This window comes from Balaenoptera physalus, assembly GCF_965194825.1.
Source record: "Balaenoptera physalus genome assembly, chromosome: 11".
Classification (NCBI taxonomy): domain Eukaryota; kingdom Metazoa; phylum Chordata; class Mammalia; order Artiodactyla; family Balaenopteridae; genus Balaenoptera; species Balaenoptera physalus.
The window spans coordinates 32,781,423-32,798,087 of NC_138896.1; the positions used below are offsets into that span (position 1 = coordinate 32,781,423).

Below are 16,665 nucleotides of genomic sequence, written 5' to 3' on the forward strand. Positions count from 1 at the left end.
CCCACATTCTTTCTTTGTTGTGAAAGCAGCAAGGGGTGTAGGAGGCGGGTCAGGAGGAGTCAAGCTTTGGAAGATGGGCCCCAGCTGCTGCTGGGCCTCCAGGATGTGCCGAGAGGGTATGGATAGTAAGTGCCTCATCCCCCTCTGGCTCCGGAGGGCCCCCCAGGCCTGCTCAGACCTCCCTTCCCCCAAGCAGCTGGGAGGAGGGGCCACCACAGAGGGCCTCACAGGCCAGGAGCAGTGGCGCCAGGACTCCAGGGTCCTGCCACATGGCCGCCACATGTCCCTGACAACCCAGTCCACAGCACCTTCTCCTTGGGTTGTGGGCCTCCCCCCATCCCCCAGACGCCTGCCTGCAGGCCCTGCTGGAGAGGATACGAACAGGGGAAGGAAGAGAGGAGAGATCCAAGAAGCAACATTCCTCCTATTGCCCCATCCATCACTGCCCCTCACCCTTCTGTGAGGGGCCCCAACACCACCCTTGCTTCCTACCCTCTTCAGTTAGGACTCAAGTGGCTGAATGGTTACCTGATTCTTTTATTTAGGAAAAGTGAAATACATGGACCTGAAGTGAGGCAGCAGAGGGAACAAGAGAGGCCAGGGCAAGGCAGGTTGGCTGGCCAGCCCCAAACCCTCTGACAGAAAAGCCAGCAGCAGGCTGCATCTCTGAGGTGCATACCTGCTCCTTACCCACTCTGGGGGCCCTAGTAGTAGAGCTAGCTACTCTAGAGGACCACAGGGTGGGGAGAGGATGTCCTGAGGGTCCTTCCTGAGGGGGATTCCTGAGGAGGGAGCTGAGACCCTAAGGGCAGCAGCAATCTTCTGGTTAACCGCTCCCCCTTCACTGTCCCACCTTGGGGCTGGAAGAGCCAGGAGCAATAGGGAATGCTGTGAGGGCTGTGTGGGGGACCCAGCAGACCTGGGGGGGGGGTGGGTTGAATGTCAGCTGCTTGAAGAGAGGTCCATACTGCTGGCACTGAGGCCTCGGGAGACCTGAAATAGACAATAGCATGCCATCAGCCCAGGGACCTCAGCCTCCCAAAGACTGTCCCCTGGAGTCTTATACATCTCACGGCTGCAGTCTCTCTCTGGACCTAGGATGGAGCCTGTAACCTCAACCCCAAGCTCTGGGCTTTGTTTAGTCTTTGCTATGATTTCCCAGAAGGCCACAATCTGGTGGAGAAAATACCTGGAAGAACCACATGAATATTGGCATACACTTTGAATGTGTTGATACAGGTGGTCGTTTCCCACTAAAATGTCATTGCTACTTCTTTAACAGAGACTCATTTCTTGTTATATAACTTGTACAGTCTTTATACGATCTCTACAATATCATGATGTAAAAGTGCTTTGGGGTAACCTTATAGAGACTAATTCTCATCAATACATCCTTTGCATAATTTCTCACTGACATCGCTAATGAAATAAAGCAGAGAACTCTTCTCCAAAAAAAAAAAAATGTCATTGCTGTTTTCTCAAATGGAGATGAGTTAATGCTTTTTTTTTCTTTTTCCCTTCTCATCTACTGCTGAGTCCCCAAGGTGAGGAGTATGGTGGCTATAGGGGGAGAGCAATTAGTATCCCCAAATCATTCCTGAATTATTCATAATTCTAAAGTACCCATTTAGAGAACATTCATTCCTGTTCCCCTCCTGATTAATTTATTTGCTACTATCTCTGGCCCGAAACTGTCCCTTGGCGGTCACCACCCCCAACAAGCTGCTTGATTCCTGTCTGCCCACCTCCAATTCCCTGGCAGAGCCTTCATCCCAGATGACTCTCCCCTCTCCCCACTGGGCTTATCCTTTCTTTCTCACCCACCGATACACTCACGAGCACTGCTCTCACCTGGAGGGGTGCTGCACTGGGTTGGTTCAGATAGTTCAAGGAGGCCGCCCGCTTCATGTTGCCGCTACAATGGAAAAGAAAGAATCGAGGCCTCTTCTCGTCCCATGGGTGGCCCTAACGCTTGGGACTCTTGGGCACCACCACACACCCTCAGATCATTGCCTCCCCACCATCTGACCCCACCCCACAAACACATACACGCACTCTCTTGTCTTCATCAGTTACCAGCATCTGCTCAGGTACTGTCGTCCCCGCGCTGGGGCACCCATTTTTCCCACACTCTCTCTCCACAGCCACCCCAGTGACCTCCTCCACGTTTCTCTCCAAGATTCTTCTCCTCCAGAGATGAGGGGCCAAGCGGAGTTGGAGGCCAGGGTTCACCTGCCTACTCTGCCATATCTCAGTCTCAGGGTGTACCTGGAGGGCCGGGGCTCGGTCCCCTGGAGCTTCCTCACCAGGAGTTCACTGCTTCTACGAAGCACATCTCGGATCTTGCCCAGAGAGCCGCTCCTCTGCAGGGCCCCGCTGCCATCCTGGCAGAGAGGGATGGGGAACAGAAGTTAAAGGGATCCCAGGCAGACTGGCCTCTGAGTCTACTCCTGCCATTTATTCTGCACACCTCCCCCTCCCCCCCAAAGCCCAGCGACTGAAAACAAGAGCCTGGTCAACAGCTGGCTTGCAGAGAGGCCCCTGAGAGGGAAAGGCTAACTAAACTGGGATGGGGACAACGCCCCCTCCGACATGCACATCCTACACGCATCCTACAGGCTCAGAGCCTCTCACCACCACCAGCAGGAGAGGCAGGAGAGATCAAGGGGCGACGATCAGACTTACCCCTGACCACTCCACAGCCACTGAGGCATCTTCACCTCCCTCGAATTTCACACTGCCCCCAAGGCCCTCCTGGGAGGTCCTTCCACTGTCACCCTCCCCAAGCAGCTCAGCCACCTTGGTCTGGCTGATAGGGTCAGTGCCCTGGAAGGAAAAGGAAGGAGCTGGGACTTCCCACTTCTGAACTCCTCAGGATGGGGCTTCCAAACTTTTTCTCACCATCAGCCGCAACAAAGAAAACATTTTTCTTTGAGACTTCCCAGTACACACATATTGGAAAGGAGACACTCACCTTTTCTATTTGCAATGAGCTCCTACATATAGATACACATCGATCTTTAGCCGAGGCCCACACTGAATTGATTTCAGGACCCACTGAGTCAAGACCCTCAATTTGAGAAACTCTGATTCCCCTCAACCACAACCCTCTCACCCACACTGCCCGTGCCCCACCTCAGAAGATTCTTCACGTTATCAAAAGGCAGGGCTTCCCATAATAGTCCCATTTAGTGAAGTGAATCTTGAACTTGGAGTCCTGACCACAAAGGGCAGGTAGGGGGTAAGAACACACTTAAAAAACAACCACAGTCACAAAAGAGTCTCACCTGCCTGTCCTGTCTTCCTCCTCAGCCTCTCCTCTTACCCTTCAGAGAGTCACAAGCAGCCTCAGTGGTCCTCCATCCTGTCCCCAGGGCCCTACCTTGCAGACCTCCTTCCCCTCCTGGTCTCTGACCTGTTTCCGGGAACGCAGGGCACATTCCTCCAGGGTCTCAGCTGCCTCCAGCTTTCCCTGGCGCCTGTACAGAGCTCCGAGGTTTCTCAGGGTTGTGTTTACCGTGGGGCTGTGACGGGGGAGACCAGGGAAGGAAAAGAAGACGGACTCAGAAAACAAGCAGGAGAGAGGAAGCAGAGCTAAGGCCGAGGGAAGGTCCAAGTGAAGAAGGGGAAGGTCCAGGAAGCTGGAAGCCGGGCTTGGATGGAGGGCATCGGAGGCCAAGCCGGCTGCTCACCCGCAGCTCACCTGCTCACTTTGCAGGCCTTGTACCAGCCTCCATACTCGGCGTAGGGTGTGCTGCCCTCACGGTGCCGGCTCTGCAGGAGGACAGAGCAGGAGGTGAAGCCAGAGATGAGAGTACCGAGATGCTGGGGTACAAGCTGGCGCAGGGCTGGGGTGCAGGCTGGGCTGGGGAAGGCACCATGCACCTGGGGCTGGTGCTTGGATGGGAAATGAGGAGCTGGGCTGGGGCAGGAGTAAGTCAGAGGCCCTGGTAGCCTCGGGCTCCCCAGGCTGGGCCCCCCACTCACTTTGCTCATTTCCTCCCGCTCCTCTGCATGCATCCAGATGGGCTTGTGGTCGTCTGAGGGTGATACATGGGATGGGGTGGCGAGGTTAGAGAACGGAGCTGGACAGTACGGGGGGAGCCAGGACCCAGAGGCTGACAGGGCTGGACTAAAGGGGTCTGGCTCCCCCTTGGGAACCACTGTGGTCAACCCCCCAACCTTTGGTCTGCATTTCCTTTCCTCCCTACAGCTCCCTGCCCAGGCCCTCACCACTCACCATCCACAGACCCAAACTCCTGCACATGGGCACGGGTCAGGATCTCTTTGTAGAGTGTCTCAGCCTCAGCATACTTCCCTTGTTTCAGGTAACAGGAAGCCTGGGGGCAGGAAGGCAAAAACACAGGAGCAAGAGGTAGAGATAAGGTCTCGGCCAGGCCTGGGATTTCCACTTCTTGGTCTCTTTATGACTTTTCCCAGAGATCCACCTCACACCTCTTTGTCTAGCTGCAGGGTCCAGGGTGTTCCCACTCCACTCAACTCCCAAGAGGCTACGGAACTTCTGCCTTCCCACAGGAAGGAAGCAGACCCCTCAGCCCCAAAGGCAGCCCCAGAGCAGGGCACAAAGGCGATGAGGTCAGTGTACCAGACTATGATGCTTCCCCTTCCCTCCTCCCACCACCTTTGCCCTCACCAGGTTGTTCTTGGTCCGGGCTACATTAGGGTTGTCCGGCCCCAGCTGCCCCTCATAGATGGCCAGTGCCCGCCGGTAATAGCGCTCCACAGCCTCATACTTGCCCTGGTTTTGGCACAACAGGGCCAGGTTGTTCAGCTGCTTTGCCACATCTGGGTGGTTGGTGCCCAGGACCTGGAGGAGTACAAAGGACAGACAGATGGCTGTGATTATGCGTGTGCTTGTGTGTGTGTGTGTGTGTGTGCGTGTGCGTGTGTGTGTGTGCACGTGCCCATGCAGGGAGCAGGGGGAAGGGAATGAAAGAACAGGGGATAAGGCAGAGATGGGGCGTGAGACGAAAAGAAGTGAGGGGCAAGGGTAGATCAGAAGAGAGATGGTGGAGGAGGGGTCACCACAACAGGGAAGAACAGGCAGAGGGCACAGGCACCTTTTCTCGAATCTCCAGGGCCCTCTGGCACAGCGGCTCCGCCTCCTTGTATTTGCCCCTCTTGCCATAGAGCACAGCCAGATTGTTGAGTGTGGCAGCCACCTAGGAAGACAGGCCTGCCCCCATCAGAAACTGGTGCTGCAAAGGACCTTGAACAGCAGGGTGCCACGCTGCACTACACCCAGACAAATGGACTCTGCCACCCGAACCAGAGGCGGCGGAGGGGAAAGTACTGACCCCCGTGGCTCTGAGGTTCTCCATGGGGGTGGTATCACCCTCTAAATAGATTTGTGGACATTTCTGGAGGCAGGGTTTTTTTGGTTGCCATAAATATTAGGAGCCTTTGGGGAGGCAAGGATGCTACAGATGTACTGCCTGTGTGGGACAGCTCAGGCAACTTTTGACTGTCCTGCCAGACTTTCAAACGCTGAATATAAGCTTTGATACTTGGTGGGATATCAAGACAGGAGTTATGTTTTCTGAGTTACATCATCCCTCCCTGTCTATCATACATCATAACACAGGGAATTCTTTTTCCACAGTCAGCTCATTTTCAAAAATATCTTATTTCTCATTGTCTCCACTTTGACAAATCTAGCATTTGTCTTGGCATGCTATCCCTACTTAAGGTTATTTCTCTCTCTCTCTTATCACAGACAAGTAAATCTGGTCCATTATTACTTATTCTAACACTGGATTTTAATCTTGCACACGCCAATTCTTCTGCTCTGTCATTTTTCTAATACGTACTTCTATGTAGAATGACTTACTGGTTTTACTTCTTCTAAATCTAAAGTTATTCAGTCATTATATATCAGACTACTATATTATGTCTTCTAGCATTGTTGTACTCAACACAACTGTTATTGTTTTGCATTTTCATTTTACTGTAATGTATTATACATATTATTTTATTATAAATTACTTTCCTCGTTTCTCTTTTATATTAATAGGGTACCATTCAACTTTTGAGGAAATTATACAGGTAGGTTGCCATTATACAGGTAGGTTATACAGGTAGGTTATCTACGAGTTAAGTTTTAGGAAAATATTCATTATAAGAAGGATTCATTGGGTCTCAGAGAGTTGAGAACCACTGGGATCAGCAGACAGTGCCTGGGAGAAATGAGTCTTCATGCCTCCCTCCTGAGAACCCCCAGGGAGCGGGCTGAGGGAAGCAGATGAACAAGCTGAGAGAGCACAGGGGAAGGAGGGCAAGGAATACTGACAGCAGGGTGGTCCCGGCCCAAGGTGCTCTCCCGGATGCTGAGGGCATCATTCAGCAGGAGGGCAGCTTCCTTATACTTATTCTGGTCCCTGTAAGAGGACAAAAGTGGCAAGGGGTTAGCCCGAACTCTGGCCCTAAGCCATCTCCTTACTTCCTTCCCTTTGGGACAACTGAGGTACATTTAGGGATTGGGCCTCCCCTATGAGAAGACAGGAAGCCTGGTGGGAGCAGTGAGAGGGGTTCACTGACACACACTGAGAGTTGCCATGCCCAGAGAAGGCCATAAGGCATAAGATGCAAGAGACAGAAACAGAGAAGGAGACCCTCCCCAGAGGAGAGATGAGAGAAGCAAAAAACCTGAGGGATGAGTATTCTCTGAAGTCAGAGGCTCAGGTATGAAAGAATAAGAGTCTGGTATAGAAGAAAGCCCCCAGGTGGGAGGGAGAAGCGGTTCCCTGTGGAGAGGAGGCATGAGAGCCAAAGGCGGATCAAGGCGGGAACATGGAGGCAGGTTCGTGCGAGGAGGAGGCCGTACTTACCGATACACCAGAGCTAGGATGTTGAGCATGGTGGCCACGTCGGGGTGGCCGCGGCCGGACGTGCGCTCCAGGTCCTCCAGTGCCTGCTTGCAGAGTGGCACAGCTACCTCATAGCGACCCTGGGCTGCATACTGGATCACCAAGTTGTGCAGTGTCCGCAACCTCGCCGGGATCTCATAGCCGCTGTGCTGGGCACCCGGGCCACGGGACACTACACCATCGCAGAAAAAGACAGGAGACTTCCTCAGATGACGCTGCCTCTCCCTTTGCTGTCTGCCCTCCCCACCCCACTCTAAGACTTGTTCCGTGCCTGTGCCTACCCCCCACCAGGCTCCCTGCATAGACCTGCCTCAACTGCTACTCTTTTGCCCACTCCCTTGCCCCGTGCCCATCACAATCCCATTTGTTCACCCAGTCATTCGTTCATTCAACAAACTACTCAATAAGCATGAGGCACGGGCTGTTCCAGGGATACAAAGATAAGAAAGACCTGGTCCTTTCCCTTGAGGAGCTCATGCTCTTCCCCTCTGGGGTCACTCTTCCACTCGACTGTGAGCTCCTTACTGGCGAGACCTGTGTCGTGCTCATCTTCATCTCCCTGGTGCCCAGCACAGTGCCTGACACAGGCTAAGTGCTTAATACATGTTGATGAATAAGGGGGAAGCTGAGGAAATCAAAGTACTGGTCCCTGGCCCATCTCCAGAGGAAGTGGAAAACCTATTCCTGGATGGTGAGCATCCTGTGTTCAGGGTGGGCCACAGCTGCGACCAGGCTCCTGATGCCCCCCACTTCACCTTCCAACTCCAGAGGCAGACTCACAGCCATTGCTGGGGTCCTCTTCCTCCTCATTGGGGAAGAGGTCATCCAGGGAATCCTTGGAGGCATCACCTTCCTTCTCCTCCTGGAAGGGAAGCAGCAGCATGTCTGGGCCAAGATAGCCTCAGTAGCCTCTTCAAGCCCCCTCTAAACCATGAAATCATTGACAGGTGGGGCCTAGGACAAGTCCCTTGTTCATGTCCCTGCCCCTGGGAAGGCCAGCATCTGTCCCGCCAAGCTTAGGCCTCTCTTGTTCATAAAAAATGAGAGATGGGGACTTTCCTGGCGGTCCAGTGTTTAAGACGCCATGCTTCCACTGCAGGGGGCACGGGTTCGATCCCTGGTCCGGGAACTAAGATCCCGCATGCCGCACGGCACGGCCAAAAAAACAAAAAATAACAACAACAAAACAAAAACAAGAGATGCTTCAGCCAAAATCTCATGACTTTCCCTTCCTTCACATCCAGAGGGCTTCCTTCCTAAGCACCCTCACCCTCCACCTCTCTCCCCCTCAACTCTTGTAATTATAGTCCCGTGTTGATCCCTGTGTGTTTACACTGATTACATGTCTGTCCTGTCTCTCCTGAGGGCAGAGGTATGTCCTATCTTATTGACACGTACCCAAAGTGTCTAGCTCAGCCTGACACCCTTCATCTGCCACCACTCACTCTGAATGTAGTGCCCAATCCTCACTGAATAACCTACTTTCACACCAGGCAAAAATGCTTCACCCCACCAGGCACTGCAGCCTTGTACAAACACTTTCAACTCTCCCGCCCAGATTCACCAGTGTGTCCCATACAAATCATCCCACTTTCCCTGGGTCAGACAACCTTTCCAGCCCTGGAGCCTTATCTATGAATCTATCTCCCACACACACACGCACACACACCCCCGGTCTAGAAAGCTCCTCCCTCTCCCTCATAGACAACCGAAATCCATCCCAATTCCTAAACCAAAGAAAAAAATAAATAAAATAAAAATTTAAAAATCCAACCTAAATCTTGCCCATCCCTGCTTCCCACCTCCTCTGTGAATCTTTCAGACCATTCCAGCCCCCAGGAACCTATCTCCTTGGGATCCCTCCCACACTGACTGAACCACTCCTCCAGCACTGGGCACTTGCTGTTTGTGTTGTCACATACGTGTTCTCACATGTAAGCCTTGTTCCTACAGCTACACGATAAGCTCAAGGCAGAAACTCTCTTTTGTAGTTCCTTACATCTACCTGCCACACATCTTCTTGCATTGCCTAAGGCACAGAGATATATAAATGCCTGTTGAGTGAGGGTTAAATTCCACACATTTTGAGAGCAAATTTTAGGACTTGCTCAACGGGGCTGTGCTTTCCCTAATTGCAGAGCTTAGGATTCTGAATTGGAATTGTCCAAATGCTTATCTGTCCCCAAATGCTTATTGTCAGAGCAGGAACTCTGCCTTGTTTACTTTGCATCCCCAGCAGAGTGCACTGCGCCTGACATATAGTAGTCATTTGATCAAATGTTGACTGAATGAGTGACCCTTGTTTCTCCCTTGCTGCCATCTGGAGTTGGTGTCAGGACCTGAATTCTGCCAGGTGGGGGCAGGCTGGGCAGGGCTGCTGGCCCTTGTGGATGATGGAGCAATTGCCCCCACGTTTGTGGTGACTCCCAGCTGTCCGCCCCCCAGCCAGCCTCGCCTGCACATGCTCACCGCGGTGTGCCCATCCTCGTCATACTGACGCAGCTGTCCCAGGAACTCTAGGTGCTTCTTTTCCTCCTCCAGCTGAGCCACGGCCTGTTCGCTGCGCTGCAGCCGCTGCTGGGTGCCTGCCAGCTCGTCCCGGAGCCACTGGTTCTCCTGGCACAGCCGCCGGACCTGAGCCCGCAGCTTCTGTTTCTCCGACTCCACTGTGCTCAGGTGGTTGGCCAAAGCCAGCATCACCTAGGTGGGCAATCCTGTGAGCGCTGGGCTCTGGATAGGAGTGTTGAGGGATAGGCGGGAGAGAAGCCGGCAAGACTGGCAGGGGCCAGGAGGAAGGGTTGGGTAGTGATGACTCTACCTTCAAAACATACCCTGAATCCAATTTCTCACCACCTCTAGAGCTACCGCCCTGGGCCAAACCACCATCAAGTCCCACCTGGATTATGAGAATTGCCTCCTCACTGGCCTCCCTGTTTCTGCCCTTGTTCCCCTAGAGTCTGGTCTCAACTCTGCAGCCAAATGATCCTTTTAAAATGTTAAACCACATCACTTCTCCACTCAAAACATTCCAATAGCTTCCGTCTCACTTCAAAGTAGAAGCCAAGTCCTTACGATGGCCTACGGTTTCACAGGATCTGTCCCCTGCCTCCACCACCTCTCCAACTTCATTTTCTATTTTGCTTGTCCTCATTCACTGTCCTGTAGCCACACTGGCCCCTCAGTGAACTCATCGGGAAGGCTCCAGGTCGGGGCCTTTGCACTTGCTGTCCACTCTGTTTAGGATGCTCTTCCCCCGTTTACTGTATGACTCATTCCCTCATCTTCAAATCTTTGCTCAAATGGCGCCTTTTCAATGAGGCTTTTATTGACCACCCTATCTCAAACTGTATCCTCTCCCCATACGCCCCAGTCCCCTTCCTTGCTTTATTTTTATCCTTTCATCCTTAACAGTTATCATTGCGGCATACTGAATCACTTATTTATTCGTGTATTGTCTGCCTCCCCCAGCTAGAATGTAAGCTCCAAGATGGCAAGGTTTATGGCTGTTCTTGTTCAGTGATGTGTCCCTAGTGTCCAGGAGAGTAGTGCCTAGCACATGGTAGAGGCTTAATACATATTTACTGGGTGAATGAATGCAAGCAATTAGGACAAGGGGATCCCAAGTGACCTCAAAGCCCTAATCAGACAACTGCTCCTCCATCTACCCTGGGCCACTTGGCACCACCTCCTCCCCCTCACCTGGGCCTCACTCAGCCCCAGCTCGATGTTTTCCATGGAACGGCGCAGCTGCCGGGCCTTCTCATGCACCAGCCCTTCTTCATGGCCTCCCTGCTGCAGACACTCGATGGTTTGGGAGAGGCTTTGCAGCACAGCCTGGTGTTCACTGTGGAGGGCCTCCAGCCCTTGGCTCACCAGACGAGTGGTCCCCAGGATCTCCTCCTGGCTGAGCCGGTGCCCTGCAGGCTCATCCCGCTGTCCCAATACCAGGCCCGACATCCTGGCTGGGGGACCTTGCCTGGGCTACAGAGAAACAACAGAGCTCAGGCGGGGTAAAGATTGGAAAGAGTGGCTGAGCGCCTTGGGCGGGAGGGATCCAAATGAAGGGACGAGAACCAGTAGGGGGGGACCCTGTGGTTTAATTGGAGAGAGAGAGTGACCAGTGGGGGGGGGTAGCCTGTGATGACACCAGACACAAAGCTAAGGTCGTGAGACAGAGAGAGGGAGGCAAATTGACGTGAATGAAAACCTGTAGAAAGAACAAAGGTGCTGAGAAGTAGCAGAGGGATTTAGAACTAAGGAACACAATAGAAAAGGAGCTGGAGAGAGAGCTTGGGTTAGCAAAAGGAATCAGGAAAGACGACAGCACTATAGGGAACACAGAGGGTGTCCGAGAGAGCTGCAAAGGGAATGGAGTTAAAGCAGACCAGAGGTATGCAGAAAATAGCGCAAAGTTTTCAAAACAGGGGAAGGGATAGGTTTCAAAGTTAAACCAAGAAAGAGAGGGACAGAAAAAGAGAGGAGCCTTCATCACAAGACCCAGATAAGAGGGGCCTGGAGGCTCAAAGTCTTCAGGTTGCGTCACCCATGGGGCTAACTAAGCCTAGCATCTCCAAACCTGGTCAGCTCTGCCTCTTTCCCCACTAGCCTGAAACCCCAGGTCTCAGGCTGTCTTCCTGCTTCCTCAAAAGGGCCTTGTTTCTCATCTTTGAAGTTTTCTTACCTGTATATAGCCCTTGGTTGTGGTGTTCAGGCGGGAGCTCAGAAGAAACTCTGTTCAAACAGCCAGGAACTCAGAAGGATCTGCCCTGCCCAAAGTCCAGAAGCCCAGAGTTCCCACCCCTTCTCTCACCACTTCACAGCCACCCAGAGGACCTGGCATGGAGCCCCACCCCGGACAAACGCCCTCCCTCCCCTGCCTACAGGTCTTCAAAGACGACCAATGTCCCTCCTCCTTCCCCAAGCCAACCTCCCACCCCAAGCCTGGGGAGCTATTTTCTCCCAAGAAGGGAGTGAGATTTGATCTGAGACCTGCGGCAAGGGGCGTGTCTGGGAAAGGGTGAGGAGGAAGACCTGGTCACTCCTAGGCCAGTCATTTCTATGGTTTTGTGTCTATCACGATCACATACTAACTGTCTCTGAGAGGAGTCACCGTAGGGTGCCTCCCAGACGCCCGATGATGCAGGGAAGAATGGCAAGTCTTCTGAGCGGCTGCGGGATCACAGGGAAACGCGGCGCTGGGAGCTGGTCTCCCGGGCCTGGGAATGCGGTGGAGAAGTGTCCCAGGCTGTCGACCTGCCCTGAGGCCCAGGGTGGGGATAGAGTGAGATGGGCAGGGGTGACGGGAGGTGGTGCGGGTGGACGGCCGAGGTCCGCGTCACGGACGAGGACCCGGGCCTGACAATCCCGAGGTCACTGAGTCAGTCTGTAGCGCAGGGGGCGGGGCAGGCCGTCTGTCCCTCTGTCTGGACGCCGAGGGGCGGGAAGAATCGCGGGGAGGGGTGGAGTTTTTAAGGCTGACTGGAGTTGTGTAAGTTCGGTCGGAGGGGCTCATTTGTTCGTTTGTCTGGGAGTGCAGGAAAGAGGTAGCGGGACTTCAACTCTTAGCCCCAGAGGTACCCTCAAAGACTCACCCGCAGTCCGTCGGTCTGGCTGCCGCTCTTGCCGGTACTGCGCCTTTAAATCCATCATGGCTGCCGCTCGAGGCAATTGTTTTGACGGCTCCAAGGGGCGGGGCCTGTTACACAGTCACGCGACCTAAGAGCCACCCGGGGATTGGCTCTACCACGAGCAGGGCGCATAAGAGGTGTGTGTCCCGCTTTGTCTCGGGTTCTCTGACCGCCTCTTTCTACGTCATGAAGGAGCGACGGAACGGGTACCTGTTAGCGTCATCCAGTAGCACCAGGCGGCCTGGCTAAAGGTAATGGTGGCGTGCTGAGCCCAGTCGAGCCTGGCCCAACTCATGGCCTTGCGGGCACTGACCCGCGCTCTTGGCTCTCTGAGCCTGACGCCCCGGATTGCCGCCGTCCCCGGCCCAAGCCTGCTCCTGGCCGCCCAGGTAATCCACCTTACCCGGGAATGTGGCTGTTTCCGTTCGGGCAGCCGGAGAGGGGGCTCCAGGAGAAGCGAGGTGGGGGATGCGAGTCTGGTTAGGAGTCACGCCGGCCTGTGACCTTGGATAAGTCACTCTCAGCCTCAGCTTTCTCCTCTGTAAGTGTTGCTATCTCACAGGGTCCTTGGATTCCTCAGACAAGATACTGGAGGTGAAAGTGCTTTACAGACAAATGTACAGGTTTCAATAATAACTAACATTTATTGTCTCTCATAAGCCAAGCATAAGTAATAGACGTTTTAAATAAATGAATTCCTTTTAATCACTTTATAAATTAGTTATTATATTCCCATTTTACATATGAGAAAACATAAGTAGTCGAAGGTCATACACCAACCATTGGAGCTAGGTAATCTGGCTTCAAAGCCTGGGCTCTTAACCATTATTATAACCATTAAGGATGAGTTACTACTGAGATTAGAGAATTCAGGGCAAGATACCAAGAATAGGAGCCTAACATGAAGATATCTCAAGGTTCCTAGTGGGCGACTGGTGAGTTACAGAAAAGAGAAGTTAAGTCTTACCTCCCCTGGACCTTTCAGACTTATGGTAGAGTTTGGCAGATGCATACTTAAAATTCAAAACCAAACCAGCCTACTTTGTGAAGTGCTGGGAATTCAGCAGGGAACAAGACATAAATGATCTCTCCCCTCCATTCATATCTGAAAAACTCTCAGAAACATGCAGCAAAATGGGCAAAAGGTGCTGATGCCAATGGTGGTACATGGGTGTATGGAAGTTACCAGCCCTGGAGAAGGGAGTTGTTTAGGGAAGGAAAAGTTTCTTGGAGAAGGAGAGTTTTGAGCCAAATTTGGAAGAAGATGCACCAAGGGGAGAACATTCCATTGAAGAAATACTTCAGAGGTGAGAGGATCAGATGAGGAGAGGTAATCAACACACATACACCTGGATAAACATTCCGAACTGGTATTTGTGCAAGCGGTGATGGGTGGAGTTTTTGGATAGCTGGTCTGGGACTTCCAGGAGGAAGGAGGTTACAAGCTAAACTTTGTGCCCTCTCCCTTGGTTCTGTGAAGCTTTTCTTTCAATTAGCTTTCAAGTGAAAGAGATTTCTGTTTATCTCTAGGTGACAAACAATGTCCTCCTTCCGCTGCCCTCTCCCTCGATGTTGCTTCCCTGCCGCCCAGTCCTTACCTCTGTGGCCCTTAGTGCTAAGTTTGTGTCCTGGAAGAGTCGTACCAAGTATACCGTTATGCCAGTGAAGATGAGGAAGTCCGGGGGCCGAAACCACACAGGTGGGAGCAAGGACAAGAAGATTTCAGCAGTAAAGGGCAAAAACATGGTAGGATCCTAGGCCTGTATTTTGATACAGGCAGAGGAATGTAATTAAAAAGCATTTATTGGACTCCTTCTGCATGTAGTATGTTGTAAGAGTGAGAGAGTAGAATACAAAGCAACAAACAAGTGGTCTGTGCTCCTAAAGATAATCTAGGTAGTTGAAGAAAACTGGACGTACTCAGGAAGTTATATGACATTCCTCTTCACACCCTTCAAAAATTGACAATAGTTGAAATTGAACACGAGTTACATGGCTCTCAGTAAACTTACTGAATTCAGTAATTTGTAGAGATTTTATCTGGATGTTTTATACAATTTCAATATCATAATTATGTTTTTACCAAGCTCCATGTAGGTGTTCACCCTCACCCTCATTGTGCTGTGCAAATTTTTATCATTTTCTGCTTGTGTCATAATGTTGGGGAGCGCTGCTCTCTGCCTAGGATGGGTCTGTTCTCAATGCTGGGAACTGACTCGTCTGACCAGGGTCATGTCCCTGCACTGTCCTGACCACAGGCCGAATCCAAGTGCACGGTATCGGTGGGGGCCACAAGCAACGTTATCGAATGATTGACTTTCTGAGGTTCCGGCCCGAGCAGGAATCCAAGCCAGGACCCTTTGAGGAGAAGGTCATCACTGTCCGCTATGATCCCTGTAGGCAAGTTTGGGATGTGAGGTGGTGGTATGGCTGAATGACTACTCTGTGGCTTTTCAGGAGATGTGAGGCTGCCTAGATGGTCTGCTTACCTGTGCCTCACTCTGAACAGGTCAGCTGACATAGCTCTGGTTGCTGGGGGCAACCGGAAACGCTGGATCATTGCCACAGAAAACATGCAAGCTGGAGATACAATCCTGAACTCTGACCACATAGGCCGAATGGCAGGTGAGAGATGGCCGCCAGATGTGTGTGGGCTGGGAGGCTGCAAGGGTTCTGGTGCTGATGAAATACTGTCTTTTAGTTGCTGCTCGGGAAGGGGATGCACACCCTCTTGGGGCCTTGCCAGTGGGGACCCTCATCAACAATGTGGAGAGTGAGCCAGGCCGGGGGGCCCAGTATATCCGAGCCGCAGGTATGAAGAAAAGAGCTGCTTGGGATCTTACAGTTTGGAAGGCCAAGGGGTACCTGAGGTTGCAACCCTCTGAACCCATGGGCCCACATCTGGTCCACTGGCAGAGGAAAAGAAGGAAAAACAAGGCTGAAGAGGTGCTTGTGTTTTGACCTAAAGCCTTACATGCATCCCGCTTCAGTGGTTCTCCTCCTCAAAGTGTGTGGAGTGTGGCCCCTTGGAAATCTTCCCCCCACCTCCTGCTCTGTGGAGGGTCGCAAAGCTGTTTCTCCCTTTCCCAGGGACCTGTGGTGTGCTGCTACGGAAGGTGAATGGGACAGCCATCATCCAGCTGCCCTCTAAGAGGCAGATGCAGGTGTGTGTGTGGGGGGTGCAGGTTCGAGGGATCAGCGAGGGAGGAATTTTTGGAATGTACCTAACCTGTGCAGGATAGCTCCCAGGTGTTTTATGTTGAGAACTGCCTCGAGCTGGGTCTGTCCTTTTCTGCCATGTGACTAGGCGTGCCTTTTCAGGCTGGCACCATGATGGAGTAGGGAACAGTGCCTTTTGTTTTCAACTACTGTAGGACCTGCACTCAGGTTCAATTATGTTGTGCTTTCCCCCTCTCCTCTCCCTTCTCTCCTTGAGTGTAAGAAGTCTCCCAAGAGTCCATGCCCTCAACAGTGTCAGGCTCTTTCCCCCCATGGTGCATTCGTCTCCATCTGCTTTCTCTGTCAGGTGCTGGAAACGTGCATAGCAACAGTGGGCCGAGTATCCAACGTTGATCATAACAAACGGGTCATCGGCAAGGCCGGGCGGAACCGCTGGCTGGGAAAGAGGCCCAACAGTGGGCGATGGCACCGCAAGGGGGGCTGGGCTGGCCGAAAGATCCGGCCACTGCCCCCCATGAAGAGTTACGTGAAGCTGCCCTCAGCTGCTGCCCAAAGCTGATATCCCTGGACTCTAATAAAATGGCCCCCATTTTTATCTGTTTCTGGGTTTTTTTTAAGGGAGGAGGTACTTACTGGATGGGGGGGGGCGCGGGGACAGAAGTAAACAACCGTTGGCGGGAGGAGAAAGAAAAGTATGGGGCAAAAACGGGCCGTTCCCCTCTCATTTCCAGTCGCCCCCCACTCCCCCCCGTTGCTCCGCGCCTTTATGTGTAATGGAGGAGGGGGGAATAAATGACCTCCAAAGTCTTTTCCAATTCTGACTTTGGGAAGCGGGGAAGGCGCTTCCGGTGACAGGAGGAGGGGGATGAAAAGGAAAAGGAAAGGGCGGAGGAGGAGGTGCCGCGCGTCGCCGAGGTGGCACCGGCGGCTCCGCCCCGGCGCTCTCGCAGGGCCCCTAGCTTTCCGCTTGG

At 52.7% G+C, this 16,665-nt stretch overlaps 2 protein-coding genes across 7 annotated transcripts; one reads left to right on the forward strand and one right to left on the reverse strand.

Moving 5' to 3' along the window:
- Positions 1-517: 517 nt before the first annotated feature.
- On the reverse strand, positions 518-12,565 carry KLC4 (kinesin light chain 4). Of its 6 annotated transcripts, none has more exons than XM_082414584.1 (17): positions 12,479-12,565; positions 11,569-11,653; positions 10,587-10,868; positions 9,357-9,587; positions 7,668-7,749; positions 6,849-7,059; positions 6,311-6,398; positions 5,082-5,183; positions 4,655-4,828; positions 4,241-4,340; positions 3,988-4,040; positions 3,704-3,774; positions 3,416-3,524; positions 2,686-2,826; positions 2,269-2,384; positions 1,852-1,915; positions 518-993 (listed from the first exon to the last, which is right to left on the reverse strand). In XM_082414584.1, exons 3-17 carry the CDS (start codon positions 10,842-10,844, stop codon positions 943-945), a joined length of 1,851 nt encoding a protein of 616 aa, XP_082270710.1. In that variant the 5' UTR covers positions 10,845-10,868; positions 11,569-11,653; positions 12,479-12,565; the 3' UTR covers positions 518-942. The 6 variants fall into 6 exon arrangements, with proteins under 6 accessions (XP_082270710.1, XP_082270709.1, XP_082270708.1 ...); XM_082414583.1 differs by having other exon boundaries at positions 11,998-12,546; XM_082414582.1 differs by having other exon boundaries at positions 11,569-11,618; positions 12,479-12,497.
- A 198-nt stretch (positions 12,566-12,763) lies between these two features.
- On the forward strand, positions 12,764-16,289 carry MRPL2 (mitochondrial ribosomal protein L2). The gene is made up of 7 exons (XM_082414606.1): positions 12,764-12,903; positions 14,045-14,213; positions 14,773-14,914; positions 15,024-15,139; positions 15,216-15,326; positions 15,605-15,678; positions 16,041-16,289. The coding sequence occupies exons 1-7, from the start codon at positions 12,808-12,810 to the stop codon at positions 16,251-16,253; spliced, it is 921 nt and encodes a 306-aa protein (XP_082270732.1). The 5' UTR covers positions 12,764-12,807; the 3' UTR covers positions 16,254-16,289.
- Positions 16,290-16,665: the final 376 nt, after the last annotated feature.

What these genes read in the sequence shown, in the direction of transcription:
- KLC4 (XM_082414584.1), bottom strand. Translation starts at nt 10,844, where the DNA reads ATGTCGGGCCTGGTATTGGGACAGCGGGATGAGCCTGCAGGGCACCGG. An exon ending in AGCGGGAGGAAATGAGCAAA is followed by an intron (nt 3,775 to 3,987) that starts GTGAGTGGGGGG and finishes GTCCTCCTGCAG; the next exon opens with AGCCGGCACCGTGAGGGCAG. An exon ending in ACCGAGCCCCGGCCCTCCAG is followed by an intron (nt 1,916 to 2,268) that starts GTACACCCTGAG and finishes TTTCCATTGTAG; the next exon opens with CGGCAACATGAAGCGGGCGG.
- MRPL2 (XM_082414606.1), top strand. Translation starts at nt 12,808, where the DNA reads ATGGCCTTGCGGGCACTGACCCGCGCTCTTGGCTCTCTGAGCCTGACG. An exon ending in GCCTGCTCCTGGCCGCCCAG is followed by an intron (nt 12,904 to 14,044) that starts GTAATCCACCTT and finishes GTTTATCTCTAG; the next exon opens with GTGACAAACAATGTCCTCCT. An exon ending in CGGGGGCCGAAACCACACAG is followed by an intron (nt 14,214 to 14,772) that starts GTGGGAGCAAGG and finishes TCCTGACCACAG; the next exon opens with GCCGAATCCAAGTGCACGGT.